The sequence below is a fragment of the Rhinatrema bivittatum genome, chromosome 5, assembly GCF_901001135.1.
Source record: "Rhinatrema bivittatum chromosome 5, aRhiBiv1.1, whole genome shotgun sequence".
Classification (NCBI taxonomy): Eukaryota; Metazoa; Chordata; class Amphibia; order Gymnophiona; family Rhinatrematidae; genus Rhinatrema; species Rhinatrema bivittatum.
This window is the reverse complement of record NC_042619.1, coordinates 287,999,775-288,018,286: the sequence shown is the minus strand read 5'-3', so window position 1 is coordinate 288,018,286 and position 18,512 is coordinate 287,999,775. Positions and strand designations below refer to the sequence as shown.

Here is an 18,512-nt window from a genome sequence, read left to right as displayed (position 1 = left end):
CCATGTGTGCCGTGATGGCGCGCCAGGCCTGGGTCCTCCTCTTCACTGTCGCGGGGATGGGATCCCGCGACAGCCTTGCAGTTCCGGTGCCAGTTGGGGGGGCCTGGATCTAAATTGGGTGGGCACCCGTGGCTACGCCACTGATTTGTGGGCTTCAGCAGCCTGGCCAGGGCTGCCCATGGAGGCTGGAGCGCCATTGCGCCACCTCCTCCCGTTAGACGGATGCTCATTTGCATACCCGGGAAATCCTCAGCCTATAGGCGCCGAGTGGAAGGTGCTGGCTTCTCGGGCTGATGCAGGGAGTGGTGGCGCGCAGGCGCTTTAGCTTCTCCTGCAAAGGCTTTCATTGCCGTAGTCCTTTGCTTTAGCTGGGCAGGCGCCGAGGAAGGGAAAAAGGGGTAGCGGGATCTCTGCGTCCCCCTCCCCACCCCAAACTCCTTTCCCTCCCCTTCGGTTTTTTTTTTTTTTGGCAAACATTTTTCTCCTCCCCGAGAGGAGCCTGGAAGGAGCTTTTGCATCTTTCCATCCCTTTCCCTCTGATCTGCATCTTTCCACGGTGGGAAGCCTATTGCTTCTTTATCATCAAAGATGTCGTACCAGGGGAAGAAAAATATTCCACGGATCACGGTGAGTTAGAAACAGGGAGCTTGCAGTGAAGGTCTTTGTGCTCCAAAAGCTGCCAAAATAGCAGGGAGGGCGGGGTGTTTCAAGAGAATGCTTCTCTTCATAACTACCTCTGTGCACGAAAAAAAAATCCATATGGTTGTTAACGTGTATTGTGCACTAAAGAGCGATTGCATTTCTTATTTTCTGAATGTATGTATTTTATAGCAGTGTATTCGAGTCTGTATTAGTATGTAAGGGTGATTGTTGCATTCAGGATGCTAAACATAATGATGAAATGGCATTCCCCCCTCTTTTTTTTTTTATCAGGTAGATGTTTAAATAGGTGAAGCTTTTCAGAGGGTTTTTTTTTTTAATTTTAAACAAAGGTCGATGGGAAACGCTTGTAAAATGGTATAAAAGGTTTCTGCAATAGTCTTTGGCTCTTAGACTTTTATTTTTAAATGCCAGCAGAAGGATTACTTACAAAAGCAGGGTAGGGGGAAGGGAGAGGGAGTTTGCAAATATAATATTTCCTGATCGTGTCTGGATGATGGAGTGAGGTGGATCTACTGGTCAGGTCTGTGTTGCAGCAGCGTAGTGGTTTTGCTTTTGAAGCTGGTGTCGGGGAGTGGTTCTTTTGTGTTACTCGTCTGGGGGTTATTATTATTTTTTTTTGGTTGCTGTTGGATGGAGGCTTTATTCTAGCGTACAAAGAGTGTGCTGTGATTGTGAGGAGCTGGCGACGGCGTCTGAGCTCTCTCCAGAGGCGGCAATGGCGCAGCTCCGTGCGATGAACAGATGGACTTGTCCTTTTCAGCAATCGATACACTGAGTACAAATGCATGAGAGGGTTATTCTTTCTAGGGATTCCTTCAGAATAGAAAAATAATGGAATATCACGATAAACTGGACTATAAAAGGTTAGAAGGCGGCATTTTGTATGTGTGGTCACTAATGGACACGGCTCCTTGACAGGTTTGTTGGGAACATGGGAGTGGTCATGTAATGTGCATATTTTACCAGAATCGTAGTTTTTATAGCGGTTTCCTTCTTGTTCTACTACATACTCTTGAAGAATTGCATCTGTGCCTTGTCAGGTGATGAGACACACCCAGCATGCATCTTTTTTCTGAGCATTGCCAAGGATGGGAGAGAGAGCCCAAATTAGCGGTTGTCAGGTGTTTGTGAAACCTGGCACTAATTAACCTTTTTATTTTATTTATTCTACTTTTTTTTTTTCAGGCACTTCAAAGCAGAATTTGAGTTAGAATGACATTAGTAAATTAGAAAATGTTTCCTATTTATAAAATATAGAACCTTTTTGTTCTCTAAACTGTGATTCAGTATTTTGAGTGATAATGGCATAGGCCCAAAGTAACTTGCTATTTTTTTGTCATGAGAAAACTTTCACATTTTTAATGCACATTTATGTATATAACATGCTAGTACAAAGAATCTTATAGTGATTAGTATATTGTGTAGAGCTAGTACAGGGTAGTCCAAGTAGGCACATGCAGTGTGTATATTTTACAAAGCCTAATTACATCTTATTTTGGTTTTGTATTGGTTTATATTAATACTATATTCCTAGTTGACAGTTTAGGGTATTTTTACGTCATCTGTTGTTGGAGCTCTTTCTGTACTTAGTGGCTTGGCTGGACCTGTGGAGTTATTTGCAGCTCTGAACCTGGGCTGCTTTTTTTTTGGGTGGCGTCATGGCTATTTGGAGCTCTGAAGAGTAGCCTTTAGTAAAAATATTTCTGTGCAGTAATTTACAGATTTAAAAAAAAAAAAAAAAAAAAAAGAACTCACATAGCTGCAAGGATACATTTTTTATTCTTGAAGTGTGCATTATTGAACAGAGAGAACGATATCAATAAATTGCTTAAAATAATTCATTTTTGTTAAATGGATGGGTTCATTATGTGCTTCCCCCCCCCCCCCCCCCTAGTCTGTCAGCGGGGCATGAAATATGGAAGCTGGGCAGCACAGAGTAAGATGTTAGGCCGAGCAGTAAGAAAGATGCATCATAGCTGGGGTCTTTCGTTTTCAATTTAAACCAGTTTGCACCCATAAAGTCCCAGGTTTTTCCAGAGGTGATATTCACCCTAATTTTTAGGCTGATGAAACATCTGCAGCGGTTTTTTAAAGGCCTCCAGCTACTGCTGAAAGCCAGTGTGGGCCAAAGTACCTGCTGTGTCTTAAGCCCCATCCTCCACCAGTGAAAGCGCTCTCCATCCAGTGCTGCCCATGCAGTGTTTCAAGTTCTGCCTCGACCCTGAAGCAGCCAAAGTGGGCTGTGGTCTGTATGAATGCATTTCACGCAGGCCCTGTCCACCAGAAGCACGTTCCAGCAGGGTCCCTGGCCCTGCATGAAAAGCAGAAGTGCAGCGTTGCTGAGGGAGCGAGGAGCCTGGAGCCGCCACTGGTAATGATGAATGCTGTTGGGGGGGGGGGAGGAGGAGGAGAGAGAGAGGGGCATGTTAAGCAGGGGGTGGGAACAGAGATGGGGATGCTGCTGAATGGATGGGTGGGAGAGTCTGATAAATGTTTTATTATCCTGGCTTCTGCCCACCAGAATAAGTATCAATATTTACGGGAAAACTAATGAGCCATTTTTTCACCCGATTTTCTCCTGTTTCTGTTCTTGTTATAATAAACCCTGATAAATTCTTGGGGGGGGGGGGGAAATAAAGACCAATAAAAACTGAAAATGAAGGTCCCTAATCGTAGTTGAACGATGGCCGCTGTGGCTTGGCATTGAAATGGTCTTCTAACTCACATCTGGTTGTATTGCTTATTGTCATTAGTTTCTCAGCCTTTGGGAAGGTTTGCACAATACAAAGAGCGTCATAGTTTGATGCACACAGGCAGGCCAGTTGAGTGCCATTTGAGATGATGGCTCTAGAGACCCTATGGGAGGACAGTGAGGAAGAAGCTTGCACGTCTGCAGTGTGTCCACAAACAGATGCAGTATTTTTCATTTTCAGTGCTTTCTAGCAGTTTTCACAAATAGTTTTTCCTCTTTCCTCTTTTCTTATTTAATAAAAATAAAGTCTTTTTTTTTTTTTTTTAATGCATAGATCATTTTGATACTCTAGCTTGCAGGGTTTAAAGAAAACTATTCACCATATATTGCACAATATTTGAAGTAATAGTTTAAAAAAAATATTACAATTAGGTCATTTCAAAGTTCTTTAAATTGTTCCCCCTGCAAAGGGGGGATTTTTGGGAAGGGGGCCTGCAGATTAAATTGCACTTCAGCGGTAGATCCTTTAAAAAAAACCAAACCATTCACGTTTCAATCAAGAGATTGAAGATTATGCTAGGTGTAGCCTTCTCAAGGTGTTATAAGGGATCACATCTTTGAATTTCCTTTTGAAAGCATCCCTGTGGGTGCTGCGCTCTTCGGTATTTTTTTTTTTTTTACCCTGGAGTTTCCTCCTCCTTCTTTGTATTTCCAGCTCAGCATCAGGGTTGGGATCGGGTACTATGATCCTCTCTCTCTCTCTCAGAGGCCAGGGGATTTATTTTTACTTATTTTATTTAGTGCAGTCTTGGCCCAGAATCCAGGCTTCTGAGCAATGACTGTGACTTCCCTGCCCCCGCCGGGCTGTGAGTGTTGCCTCTGCAGCATTTCCAGCAGACCAGGAGAGCTGTGCACTGCCCCCAAGCCTTTGGACTGGCCCAGGTGCTTTCTTCCCTAGCCTCTTGTATCTGCAGCCTGCCTCTGATTGGGGAGAGCGTCTGAGTGGTTTTCATTCTCCTCCCAAAAATGCATCAGTTTCTTTTTTTGGCATATGACAGATTAACAGTTCAAACTTCCTCTCTCTTGAAATCTGTTATGCAAATGTTGTGTAAAAAAAAAAAAAAATTGGAGCACATTGTACTGTGAGACCAGAGCTACAGCGCCCACTGAATTGAGTCAGTTTCTGCATTTGGACCAAATTAGGTTTGTTTTGTTTTGTAACCCTTGGCAACAGACATTCGGGCAATTTCCTTGACTGCAGCCGACTCTTGAGTGAGTGAGGCAAAAAGTGTCTTTCAGTTGTGAGGGTGCATTTATAGCATTTAGGGGGGCTAGATAAAAATAATTAGCAAATCTAGTTTAAATCTAGTGTAGCAGTTATCTTCCCATTCACCAAAGCTTCCTTGAGCAAGGTACAACTTCGTATGTACTTCGAGCCACTTCTAACTGAAGATTGCTTTTTGTTCATTGCAAGGTATTTAAAACCACACACTTCTGTCCCAAACACCAGTTTTTATAACCAAATCTCCTGCATCTTGGATCACTGATGCAAGCATTTAAGCTTTACAATGTGACAATGTTTCATTGTCAGCGCTTTGTTCTCTTTTAAGATTCAGTACAGTAATTCAGGGCTGGCCAAACTCCAGTCCTCGAGAGTCACCAACTGGCCAGGTTCTCAGGATATCCACAATGAATACACACGAGAATGATTTACAACCGATGAAGGCGGTTCATGCAGATTTGCCCAGCTGATGGCCCGAGAGGGGGACATCGCTCCCGGGACCCTTGCTGGACCACCAGGGACTTTAGGCAAGTTTTTGAGGGGTTGGGAGGGTGGGGGATTGTAAATAACTAGATCTGAAGGGTTGGGGTGGGTTTGGGTTTTTTTTTTGTGTGCCCTCCTCCTCCCCCCCCCCCAAAAAAAAAAAACCGATGATAAAACCCCACAATTTCATGGGGTTTTCATGACGAGTTATGAAATATTGGATGATATTTTAATTTGTCATAAAAACGATGCACATCCCTAGTGAATATCCTGTAAACCAGGCCTGTTTGTGGCTCTTGAGAACCAGAGTTGGCCACTCCTGTACTAATTGATATATTGGTGACTTGTTCTTGTTCTGGGATTTGTGTACATTCTCCCAGGTTATCCTGGTGCTTTGGGATCAGTGGGATGAACCGAAGAATTTGGAGCGGGGACAGGAGCGATGTGCTGAAAGTCACACAGCATGCAGTGGCAGGGTATTTATAGGATGGATAGGGCAGTTTTCAAAGGACGTCAGCTGATTAGATGAAAGGGTTTTAGAACTGTCCCATTCAGAGCCCATGTGAAACTGAAGGACTCTTGTTTCGTATTCTTGCTGGCATAACTTCACTATGCATACATATTGAATATTACCCTGCCTAACCCTATACACATGTATAGCAGGGGCAACGCACACTGGTACTTTTTTTTTTTTTTTTTTTACCCACGTGTTAGGTAGGGGTTTTTCAAAGACAAACCTTCCAGGTGGGTGCCTCTTCTGCCGTTTAAAAGCTAAAATGCTGGAGAATAGCTATGCTTCTATCCCATCGTGTGCTCCCTATCATTCCTCATCACTCCAGCTCACTCTGTCTTCGTTGTCCTTTTTCTTCTTCTTCCCTTCCACCTGAAAGCTCACTTTTACCCATTTTTTTTTTTTTTTTTTTTTTTGTGTACGGTGGTGGTATTTTATTCTGTAAAACTGATTGGGGGATCGAGGATATGAAAGCATTACTTGTAAAGCACTGTGTCAGAACCGCAGCTGATTGTAGCTTTTCTTCTTTTGTGATTATAATGCTGTTACATTGCCCTTTCTTTGTTTCAGAGTGACCGACTTCTGATCAAGGGTGGTAAAATTGTTAACGATGACCAGTCTTTCCATGCCGATATTTACATGGAAGATGGGTTAATAAAGTAAGTAGTGTCTCTCCTGGAGGTTTTATTGACCATGGAGGTGAAGCTCCATGGCCTGGGGCCACAGTACGGGAGGAGAACCCATTTTTGGTGGGCACGGTAAGCCGCATGACGGGGTGCAATGCACCGAGGCTCCCGGATACGTCTTGGGGACACTTATGGCACACATGAGGGCAATCTCTGCTGCCTTAGTGGCATCGGTGATTTGTGGTGGGATGCAGAAATGACGTCTGTAGATTGCAAAGGTGACGTATGAGCTGTACAGGCAGTACCCAAAATGAGAGGTGTAGAACTATCATCCTTTATAGAACAAGTCTTTAAGCTCTCTAGAATACAGCGTAGCATTGTGTTTAGAATTTGGGTCTCTCTAAGGGTGTTTAAATTGACATTTATTTAAAAATAAGACATTTAGTGTGTTTATACCTGCATATTGTGGTGCCCCAAGTCTAGAGCAGTTCATGCAAAACCTTGTTACCTGTGCATTTGTTTTCGCCTGTACAAACAGGGTAAGATATGCTAAATGTATGAGTTTTTCCTGGAATGCTGCTCGGCCTGATGAATGGTTGACTACATTGAGTGCTGCCTCTCTCTGTCTGCAGTCAGCACATCTGCTTTTGTAATTAGAGTTGCAACATGATGGAGCCGGACAAGGACAACCAATTAATTTTAACGTCCTCTACAATTTTTAGAGATTTAAATACAAATCAATAGAAAGATGGAGAGAGTTTGGAATCTGATGTGCCAACATTCATGTGGTTTTTGTTTTTTTTCCCCCTCCTGTGCTCTTTATAGCTGAAAGGATCTAGCAGTCCATGTTTCTCCACTTTGCATATTTTCCATATTTAGATAACTGTTTTTGGTGATTCATAGGAAAACAAAATAACCAGTAGTATTTAGTCCAGTTATAGATCTCAGAAATATAACATCAATTTTGAATCTAAGGAGGGGATGATTCAGGGGTTTGCTGTCCTAAAACTTTTGAATTAGCTTTTCCTCTTTGTCCTACCAGCCCAGTCTCCCTGAAAGCAGATGGAGGGAGCGTTCAGACCTTTTCCCTGAGGTACTCTTTTCTGTATAGGTTGGTTCAGCAGGGAAGGAGTCCATAGTTCTCTGCCTCCAGCAGATGGAAGGTGGAGCTGGTTCGGCAGGGGCGATGGCCTCCCCGAGGTCGCTGTCCCCGGGTCAGGTTGGGGAACTCCTCCTCGGGATAACTGCCTTCCTAGGGTCACTTTTTTCCTTCACCCCACTGGGTGATCAGGCTGATGACCTCGCATTTCCTAAGCGGCAGAAAGAGAAGGTCCCGGTGATGGTCCTGGGTCAGAGTCCTCCGCACCTCCACCCCAGAGACCTAGGAATGGAAAGGGACAGGAAGTTCCTTGAGTGCGGCATCTTCTGCCACAATTACGACGGTGATGCAAAGAGCGCCACAGTGGGGGAGGGGCGGCGTTTCTCTCCCCAGCTAGCCCGATGCTGCCAGTAAGCTCCTGCCTTCTCTCCAGCTGCTTCAGAAGAGGAAACAACTGATAGGGAGGGAGAGGATTTCTCAACAGAGTGTGCGCTATTAATGCACAAAGCCTACATGGAAATGCAGGGGAAGCATCTGGGCTCAGGTAGCCCCAAAGGGAAATCCACCCCCCCCCCCCCCCCACAGGGAAGAAACAGAAACTGGAAGCCAGAAAAGGGGAGAGAGACCTAGGTCTGGCAGGTGAGCCAGAAGGCTCTTCCAGGGAGAGTCCTTGGAGGAGACTAAGGAAGGGGAGGATCTGGGACCAGAGCAGGAGGACTCTGAGGTCTGGCTATTTAGGGAAGATGAGTTAGGAGCCCTTATCTCCAAGGTCTCTCAAGGGTCAGTCTCTCAGAGGAACAGTCTAGAGACCCTAGGCTGAAAGGCAGCCCTATCCTCGTGGGCATTAAGAAACCAGCAAAAGCTTTTCCCATTCATCCGCAATCCAGGACATGATTGCAGTGGTGTGGACCACTCCAGACCTAAGAATATGGAGAAACTGTACGTGATGTACCAGGTAGGGGGAGAGAGTCTATTTGCCCTTCCTAGAGTAGATGCAGCGGTGGTGGTGGTCTCCCGGTGGAGGGGAGGCGTGCGACCCTCAGGGACCTGCAGCACAGAAGGATTGAGTCTCTGCTCAGGAAGGAATTTGAATAATTTTGTTTGGGGCTGCGTACGGCAGTCTGTGGGAGATACACAGCTCAGGCTTTGCTTTTCACACTTCAGCTACCTCCTCCAGCGGTAACCTGTGGCTGACTTTCGCTGTGATCTCATTAGAATTACAACCAAGCAGGCGGCCACAGACACAATGGCCAGTTGCCTGCTATGGCTAAAGAATTGGGCAGCAGACTTGGCATCAAAGGCCAAGCTGAGTAAACTTCCCTTTTAAAGAGAAATTGCTCATCAGAGAGGATCTATAAACACCTAGGAAGAGCTTAGAATCCAAATCTCTGAGCTTCCCAGAAGCAGGAGACGGCAGCAAAATGGTACTGGGCAAGCAGTGGCCCAGGGAGACGAAACAGCCCGGATGGTCAAAGTTCCAGCCTAGTAGGGAGGGAAGGTCATGTGGACAGCCCTTTTGGGGGGTGAAGTGTGGCTCCAGAGACACTAACGACAGAGGTCAGCCCCCCAACAAAAGAACACAGTGACGGTTTGAGGGGCCACTTGGTACTCGCACAGGTTGGAGGCAGACTGAGGGAGTTTTATCACCAGTGGGATTCAGTAAGAACAGACCGGTGAGCGCTCAGCATTATAAGAGAAGGTGATTACCTGGAACTAAAGGGCACCTTAAAGGAGCATTTCATCCTGTCGCCGCGCAGTCTGAGACTCAGTGGCCAGGCTGCTGGATCTCTGTGATTAAGCCAGTCCCTAGCCCGGAGAGAGGAAAAGGCACTACTTATATATTCTTTACACCACCCAGTACTGGACCTCAAGAAAGTAAACCAGGCACTGAAGATCCCACCCCTAGTTCATCCTTTAATTTATAGGCAGGTGCCACTTTCACAAAAAAGACCAAAACTTTATTGAGAGTGACCAGTCCCTTGTAGGCCACTACCAGACACATATACATTTAAAGGACATTAATTAGACACATTCCTACTCCCATAGAAACCTAAAACCTTAAGTAGGAAATGAACAAATTTGAGACGAAGGCAGCAGCCCAGCAGCAAGAGGGGGGCTTCCCAGTCTTTTGCATTGAGTGTCACATGTATGATTTTTTACTTGTCGGTGAGAAGTTGTACATGTGCATGCGATGCAAAGAGCTCCTGGCTCTCAGAGAACGAGTCCGATCTCTGGAAACCAGAGTGGCAAACCTGGAGGAGATGACGTAGACAGAGAGGTATCTAGAGAGACCTTCAGGGACATAGTAGTCAAGTCCCAACTTCAGACTGGCAGCCCTGGTGCTGCCTTGGAGGAAGAAGGTCTCATGATTGGAAAGCATCAACCTGGTGCAGCAGGAAAGGATCCTGTAGCAAGGACCTGCTCTCCAGGTGACTCATTGTCCTTTCGCACCGAGGATATCTCCCCAAGGCCTACTGCCAGGAGGGAAGGGTTAGGTCGGCCGTCATAGTTGGTGATTCGATTATTAGAAATGTAGACAGCTGGGTGGCTGGTGGGCCTGAGGATCGCCTGGTAAGATGCCTACCTGGTGCAAAGGTGGCGGACATCACGCGTGACCTACATAGGATTTTAGACAGTGTGGGGAGGAGCCGGCTGTCGTGGTACATGTGGGCACCAGCAACATAGGAAAATGTGGGAGGGAGGTTCTGGAAGCCAAATTTAGGCTCTTAGGTAGAAAGATTAAATCCAGAACCTCCAGGGTAGCATTCTCTGAAATGCTCCCTGTTCCACGCGCAGGTCACCAGAGGCAGGCAGAGCTCCGGAGTCTCAATGTGTGGATGAGACAATGGTGCAAGGAAGAGGGATTCAGTTTTGTAAGGAATTGGGGAACCTTTTGGGGAAGGGGGAGTCTCTTTCAAAGGGATTGGCTCCACCTTAACCAGGGTGGAACCAGACTGCTGGCGCTAACCTTTAAAAAGGAGAGAGCAGCTTTTAAACTAGAACAAAGGGGAAAGCAAACAGTCGCTCAGCAGCGCATGGTTCGGAGAGAGGTATCTTCAAAGGATACTAATGATGCATTAGAATTAGGGCATCCCGACAGTGAGGTTCCAATAATAATAAAAGTAGTCCAAGTGCCTGTAACTAAAAACTCACCTGAGCTAAAACATTCTAACTTATCCCTATCAATTAAAAAGCAGAATGAAAATACAAACAAATGTTTGTATGCTAATGCCAGAAGTCTAAGAAGTAAGATGGGAGAATTAGAATGTATAGCAGTGAATTATGACAGACTTAATTGGCATCTCAGAAACATGGTGGAAGGAGGACAACCAATGGGACAGTGCTATACTGGGGTACAAATTATATCGCAATGACAGAGAAGCACCTGGGAGGTGGTATGGCACTTTATGTCCGAGATGGCATAGAGTCCAACAGGATAAATATCCTGCATGAGACTAAATGCACAATTGAATCTTTATGGGTTGAAATCCCATGTGTCGGGGAAGACTATAGTGATAGGAGTATACTACCATCCACCTGGTCAAGATGGTGAGACTGACAGTGAAATGCTAAGAGAAATTAGGGAAGCTAACCAAATTGGTAGTGTGGCAATAATTGGTGACTTCAATTACCCCAATATTGACTGGGTAAATGTATCATTGGTACATGCTAGAGATATAAAATTCCTGAATGGAATAAATGATAGCTTTATGGAGCAATTGGTTCAGGAACAAACGAGAGAGGGAGCAATTTTAGATCTAATTCTCAATGGCGCACAGGATTTGGTGAGAGAGGTAACTGTGGTGGGGCCACTTGGCAATAGTGATCATAATATGATCACATTTGAATTGACTGGAAGGGGGACAGTAAGCAAATCAACAGCTCTCGTGCTAAACTTTCAAAAGGGAAACTTTGATAAAATGAGAAAAATAGTTAGAAAAAAACTGAAAGGAGCAGCTACAAAAGTAAAAAGTCTGCAAGAGGCGTGGTCATTGTTAAAAAAAAATTCCATCCTAGAAGCACAGTCCAGATGTATTCCACACATTATGAAAGGTGGAAAGAAGGCAAAACTATTACTGGCATGGTTAAAAGGTGAGGTGAAAGAAGCTATTTTAGCCTAAAGATCTTCATTCAAAAATTGGAAGAAGGATCCAATGGAAGAAAATAGGATAATGCATAAATGTTGGCAAGTTAAATGTAAGACATTGATAAGAGAGGCTAAGAGAGAATTTGAAAAGAAGTTGGCGAAGAGGCAAAAACTTTTTAAAAATATATCCGAAGCAGAAAGCCTGTGAGGGAGTCAGTTGGACAGTTAAATGATCAAGGGCTTAAAGGGGCAGTTAGAGAAGATAAGGCCATCACGGAAAGATTAAATGATTTCTTTGCTTCGGTGTTTACTGAAGAGGATGTTGGGGAGGTACCCGTACTGGAGAAAGTTTTCATGGGTAATGATTCAGATGGACTGAACCATATCACGGTGAACCTAGAAGATGTGGTAGACCTGATTGACAAACTGAAGAGTAGTAAATCACCTGGACCGAATGGTATATACCCCAGAGTTCCGAAGGAACTAAAAAATGAAATCTCAGACCTTTTAGTAAAAATTTGTAACCTATCATTAAAATCATCCATTGTAGCTGAAGACTGGAGGGTGGCTAATGTAACCCCAATATTTAAAAAGGGCTCCAGGGGTGATCTGGGAATCTACAGACCGGTTAGCCTGACTTCAGTGCCAGGAAAAATAGTGGAAAGTGTTCTAAACATCAAAATCACAGAACATATGGAAAGACATGGTTTAATGGAACAAAGTCAGCATGGCTTACCCAGGACAAGTCTTGCCTCACAAATCTGCTTCACTTTTTTGAAGGAGTTAATAAACATGTGGATAAAGGTGAACCGGTAGATGTAGTGTACTTGGATTTTCAGAAGGCGTTTGACAAAGTTCCTCATGAGAGACTTCTAGGAAAAGTAAAAAGTCATGGGATATGTGGCGATGTCCTTTCGTGGATTACAAACTGGCTAAAAGACAGGAAACAGAGAGTAGGATTAAATGGACAATTTTCTCAATGGAAGGGAGTGAGCAGTGGAGTGCCTCAGGGATCTGCATGGGACCCTTACTTTTCAATATATTTATAAATGATCTGGAAAGAAATATGACGAGTGAGATAATCAAATTTGCAGATGATCAAAATTGTTCAGAGTAGCTAAATCACAAGCAGATTGTGATAAATTGCAGGAAGACCTTGTGAGACTAGAAAGTTGGGTATCAAAATGGCAGATGACATTTTAATGTGGATAAGTGACAGGTGATGCATATAGGGAAAAATAATCCATGCTATAAGAACATAAGAACATGCCATATTGGGTCAGACCCAGGGTCCATCAAGCCCAGCATCCTGTTTCCAACAGTGGCCAATCCAGGCCATAAGAACCTGGCAAGTACCCAAAAACTAAGTCTATTCCATGTAACTATTGCTAATGGCAGTGGGTATTCTCTAAGTGAACTTAATAGCAGGTAATGGACTTCTCCTCCAAGAACTTATCCAATCCTTTTTTAAACACAGCTATACTAGCTGTTAGGTTCCATATTAGGAGCTACCACCCAGGAAAGAGATCTAGGCGTCATGGTGAATAATACATTGAAATTGTTGGTTCAGTGTGCTGTGACATTCAAAAAAGCAAACAGAATGTTAGAAATTATTAGGAAGGGAATGGTGAATAAAACAGAAAATGTCATAATGCCTCTGTATCGTTCCATGGTGAGACTGCACCTTGAATACTGTGTACAGTTCTGGTTGCCACATCTAAAAAAAGATATAGTTGCGATGGAGAAGGTACAGAGAAGGGTGACCAAAATGATAAAGGGGATCGAACAGCTCCCCTATGAGGAAAGACTAAAGAGATTAGGACTGTTCAGCTTGGAGAAGAGGCGACTGAGGAGGGGATATGATAGAGGTGTTTAAAATCTTAAGGTCTAGAATGGGTAAATGTGAATCGGATATTTACGCCTTTGGATAATAAGAACTATGGGGCACTCTATGAAGTTAGCATGTAGCACATTGAAAACTAATTGGAGAAAGTTCTTTTTCGCACAATTAAACTTTGGAATTTGTTGCCAGGGGATGTGGTTAGTAGAGCTGGGTTTAAAAAAAAGGTTTGGATAAGTTCTTGTTGGAGAAGTCCATCATACTATTAATCAAGTTGACTTAGAAAATAGCCACTACTATTACTAGCATAAGTAGCATGGGATAGACTTATTGTTTGGGTACTTGCCAGGTACTTATGGCTTGTATTGGCCACTGTTGGAAACAGGATGCTGGGCTTGATGGGACCCTTGGTCTGACCTAATATGGTATGTTCTTATAATGGACTCAGGGTCCATCCTTATTGGACAACTGGCTAATAAGAGCAGACACAAGGCAGGAAAGGGGTTTTGGTAACAGACAGTCATACCACAGCTGGAAAGTTTGGTATGGATAGTAAACAAACTCAAAAGGTCATCTGTGCCCATTCCAGATGCTCAAGTGTCTGGGAGCCCTCTTTGACACAAGCAAGGGATCATTGGTTCTACCAGAAGAAAGAACAGCCAAGTTGCAACAAGTGTAAGCATTGCTATCCACCAAAGAGCCCAAGGCAAGATCCTACCTGCAGGTACTAGGGTTGATGGCAGCCACCATTGAAGCAGTACATTGGGCAAAAGCACATATGAAGCCACTGCAGGAGTACCTCCTAGCCAGCACAATACCAGAAAATTTGGATTTTAAGCAAAGGCTTCCACTGCTATTCCATGTAAAGGAAAGCTTCCAATGGTGGCAAGTGAGAGGCAACCTGGCCAAAGGCTCCAGTTCAGAGCCCCCCCCCCCCAAGTGGATCATACTGACAACAGATGTGAGCAACGGGCTGGGAGGCACACTACGATAGACAAGTGACATCGGGGTTCTGGTCCCAGCAGGAGAGAATTTTCTCCATGAATAGGTTGGAGACCAGGGAGGTCTGTCTAGCCCTAATCCAATTCAGAGCAAAATTGGAAGGGTACCCAGTCGGGCTCCTTTCGGAGAACACCACCACAGTAGTCTATATATCAACAGGCTGGCTAATGACATGGGCAGAACCTCACCTCCAAGATGTCTTGGCAGCCCATATGGCCGATATGGACAATGTTCAGGCAGACTTCCTAAGGCAAGAAAAGCTAGATCCAGGAGAGTGCGAACTGTCTGAGGAAGCCTTTCATCAAATATCCTGTGGGAACACCCCCAGTGGGACCTAATAGCCAAAAGAAGCAATGCCAAGACAACCGACTTCTTCAGCAGGAGAAGAGAATCTGGGTACTAGTGAATCGATGTGTTAACCCAGGAATGACCCACTGAATCCCTTCTCAGTTTCCCACCCCTGACCAATGATAGGGAGAATCATCAACAGAATCACAAGCCACTGTGGACAGGTAATCCTGGTAGCACCAGACTGGCTGAGATGGGCATGGTATGCAGACCTAATGAGGTTAAGAGTGGAGGAGTCAATGGGGTTTTGCTCAGCACCGGGCCTCTTGAAGTAAGGCATGGCTATTGAGAAGGACAGGTTCAAGAAAAGAGGATATTCTTTAGAGGTAACTTTGACATTGCTTATAGCAAGAAAGTTTGGCATCTTTAACCTTTGCAATAGAACTTGGAGACGTTTTGAGCACTGGTGCTCCCAAGGAAGGTAGATACAGCAGCGAGACTGCAGTTCTTGTAGGATGTTCTGGATAAGGGTTTGGTGGTAAGTTCGAGCTGGCCGCAATCTCATGCTATAGGGGACGGATCAGAGGCTTCTCCATTGCGTCTCTCCAGGACGTCTGGTTCCTACGGGGAGCAAACACACACATAAACCAGTAGTTCTGGTGTGGTACCTGAACTTTGTATTGAGGGTGTTAGCTAAAGACCCCTATGAGCTGCTCAATAAAATCCAGTTAAGGGACCTTACCTGGAAGGCAGCTTTCCTGGTAGCAATATGCTCAGCAAGAAGAATATCTGAGATCCAAGCCCTGTCATGCCGTAAGCCATATCTCTCCTTTTGAAGAGAAAAGATGACAATTGGGGAGGAAAGATGGGACTGGCCTAAGTGACTTCCGAATTCCACTTCAGCCAACCAATCTCCCTGCCGGGATTTGGAAAGATAGATTATGCAGATAAGAGAAAGGACTTGCATTTTCTAGATGGCAGAAGAATCCTCTTGAAATATTTAAAGTCTAAATTTGTTTGTAGAAAATCAGACAAGCTATTTGTTCTGTACACAGGAGACTGAAAAGTAGAAGCAGCTTCCAAGACCTTGATTGCAAGGTGGATCAGGGAGGCTATTGCCTCAGCATACGTAGTGAATGGCAAGGAGGTACTGAAGGCACAATCAACGTGGATTCAAGCCTCCTTCTGGGAAAACTATAAATCAGTGGCAACCAATTGAGGACACATTTTACAAAACAGACTACATCTGTATGAGAGAAAAGGTACAAGATTTGTGATGGGAGACCTGGAAGTAGCCCTGGGGTTTCCCCCACCTGTGATGACTACAGCTTAGGTACATCTCACTGTGAAAACTGGTCTGGCAGAACGAAGAGGAAGGTACAACTAGATCTTATCTTGCTAATTTTCTTTTCTCAAGTTCTGACAAGTCCAAAATCCCATCCCGAGTGGGCGGCCATAAGGAGAGAATTTGAGATAAAGGCGCACATCATGGCAGTTTATTCAGCCCTTCAAGGCAAGGGGTAAGGGCCTGCCTGTTCCTTCCCCTTTTTCTTTTTTCCCCATTTAATTTGCAGTTTAAGTTGAGGCTACCCTTATTGGCGGGAGCCAGTCGGGGTAGCCTGGGGGGGGAGAGAGGTGAGCAGGAGGTCTGCCTCCTTCGCCTGCTGGATCAGCCTCTGTAGGAGAGTACCCGGTCTGTTACTCTGCCTCCATCTGCTGGTAGGGGGACAAAACCCACTGTGAAGACTGGTCTGTCAGGACATGAAGAAAGAAAATGATGGTACAATTGGATCTCCCCTTGCTAGTCTACAGGGGAGATTGGACAGCTCAGTGGACTGGCACAAGAACGTAACACTCTTGTGTCTAAGCTGGATGGCTCAGTGGATTTAACTGTGGAGGCAGAACCTTTTAGAACTGAATGACTGACACAGTGGGTTGTCACCAGATACTAACATTTTCTCTCTAGATTGTTAGTTTGTTCATCAGTATCCTAAGACAGATTCAAAGTCATTACCATTTGAAAGCTCTCTTGTGGGCTGTAGGAAAACATGGTGGTAGTCACATGCCAGTCTCCAGTGGGCAAGTGTCCACATTCCTTTAAAAAAACAAAGGGTCAGAAAGCACCATTTGGCAGCTTGGATAGATCAGCTCAGTAGAGACTGCAAGTTGAATCCGCATGGGAGTTGGCTCACGCGCTCGCTCTCTCTATCTCTCCAACATGTTTCTTTCATTTTTTTTTTCCAGAAAGAATTGAGACACATTGGCAGAGCAGCGGGCAGAGTTGTGCACTGCTGATGTGCAAGCAAGATTTGTTCTTAGACAATGAAGGAATTTAACTTTCGGTGCCAAAAAATCCAGTCCCTTATAACGAGCATTAAATTCACAAGGAAATATGAAAGAAAACCAGTAATGTTTGAGACCTTTCCTAAAGGATTTAGGAATAACCATACTTTGCTGATTTTGAGATTATATTCTTACAGATGTGCAAATACCTGGTCAAAGCCCTAACAGAAACTGTATGTTTATACAGGCAAATAGGAGAGAATCCGATTGTGCCCGGGGGAGTGAAAACTATCGAAGCTCATGGGAGGATGGTGATACCTGGGGGCATCGATGTCCATACCCGCTTTCAGCTGCCTAGTCAAGGAATGGTAGCTGCGGACGACTTCTACCAGGGGACAAGGGCAGCTCTGGCTGGCGGCACCACCATGATCAGTAAGATGTTTAATTCTTTTTGGATGCTTTGTCTCAACCCACCCCTTGTTCCTGACCCTTATCCTTATGCTTTTGAAACTATATATGTACGCTGTAAAGGCAAATACAACTTGAGAATACCCCTGAAGGGAAATAGTAGGCTTTAGGATCCATTTAAAAAGCTTTCCTACTTTTTAGAAATTCCAGTGCAAAACTGTTTTGTATTGCCATGTGCTCTGTTTATATTTCGTGTAAGAGAATTTCACGCAAGCGTCTCTGTAAGAAAGGAGAAGAGGTGGTGTGCGTGCCTAGGAAAGTGAGCTGTAGACATTTCCAGTCTGTTGGGCAGAGAGCTTTGGTGAACTTTGTTCAGTAGAGGTTGCCTCACTAATCCCAGTCGTGCTCAAGGCTTACGGTTATTCAGTGAACACTTAGGTTGCATATTTGTGTCTGTTAATACTGTGGTGTGGGGAGTGTAGGGTAGGGTAGACTCTCAGCGGGTTCCTCACTATTATGCTGTGGGGTGGGGGCGGATCAGAAAACACATTTCCCCCTCCTTTTCTTTTCATTAACTTGTGCCTTTCGCTGCCATAGTATCTGTATTGAAGCACAAACTGTAGCCGCCTTCTTTCCTGAAAGGCTAGCTGCGTAAGCTGCTGTTTATTTAAACACTTTTTTTTATAGATCGGTATTCGTGGAAACATCATACCGGTTTATACAACTCAATCTATATAAATAAAAATGTTTAGTGATTTTGTACAAACTATTTATCTCAGAAACCACTGAACCGATTGCTTTCAAATTTGGACACAACATTCATTTCACATACGGGAAGGTTCTTCTGTACTTACATTACAGATATGTCACACCTGTGACAGGGAAAATAGGTTTAAAAATTGTTTCGAGAAAACAGCGGCATCTGCTGGACGTAAGCGCCATCTGTTACACCTTACACTAACACACACTACACTAATCATTTCGCCAGTCCAGGTCCACGTTTCACTTCCATTTTAACACATTCGCGCACTTTTTTTTTCGCCGGAAGATAACTATTTCCTTTACAGATAAAATACACCCACCACCCTCCTCACACCCCCCACACATATGCCAAATTGATTTACTTCCCACAGTCTCCCAACACACACAAAACCACCCTCCTCACACCCCCCCCACACACATGCCAAATTTATTTACTTCCCAGGCCCTCACAACACACACAAAACCTGACAGAAGTCCGGGAGGCTC

The 18,512-nt window shown here is 44.5% G+C and overlaps 1 protein-coding gene across 3 annotated transcripts in view; it reads left to right on the top strand.

The window, feature by feature from the left end:
• DPYSL2 (dihydropyrimidinase like 2) overlaps positions 1 to 18,512 on the top strand; it is a 130,825-nt gene that overhangs the window by 34,493 nt on the left and 77,820 nt on the right. The window contains exons 1-3 of one of the 3 annotated variants that reach the window (XM_029604084.1): positions 90 to 627; positions 6,202 to 6,290; positions 17,104 to 17,288. In XM_029604084.1, the coding sequence (XP_029459944.1) occupies positions 589 to 627; positions 6,202 to 6,290; positions 17,104 to 17,288 (313 nt within the window). In that variant the 5' untranslated portion in view covers positions 90 to 588. Of the gene's footprint in view, positions 1 to 89; positions 628 to 2,433; positions 3,035 to 6,201; positions 6,291 to 17,103; positions 17,289 to 18,512 lie in introns of those variants that run through there. The other 2 variants (XM_029604083.1, XM_029604082.1) reach the window with 2 other exon arrangements.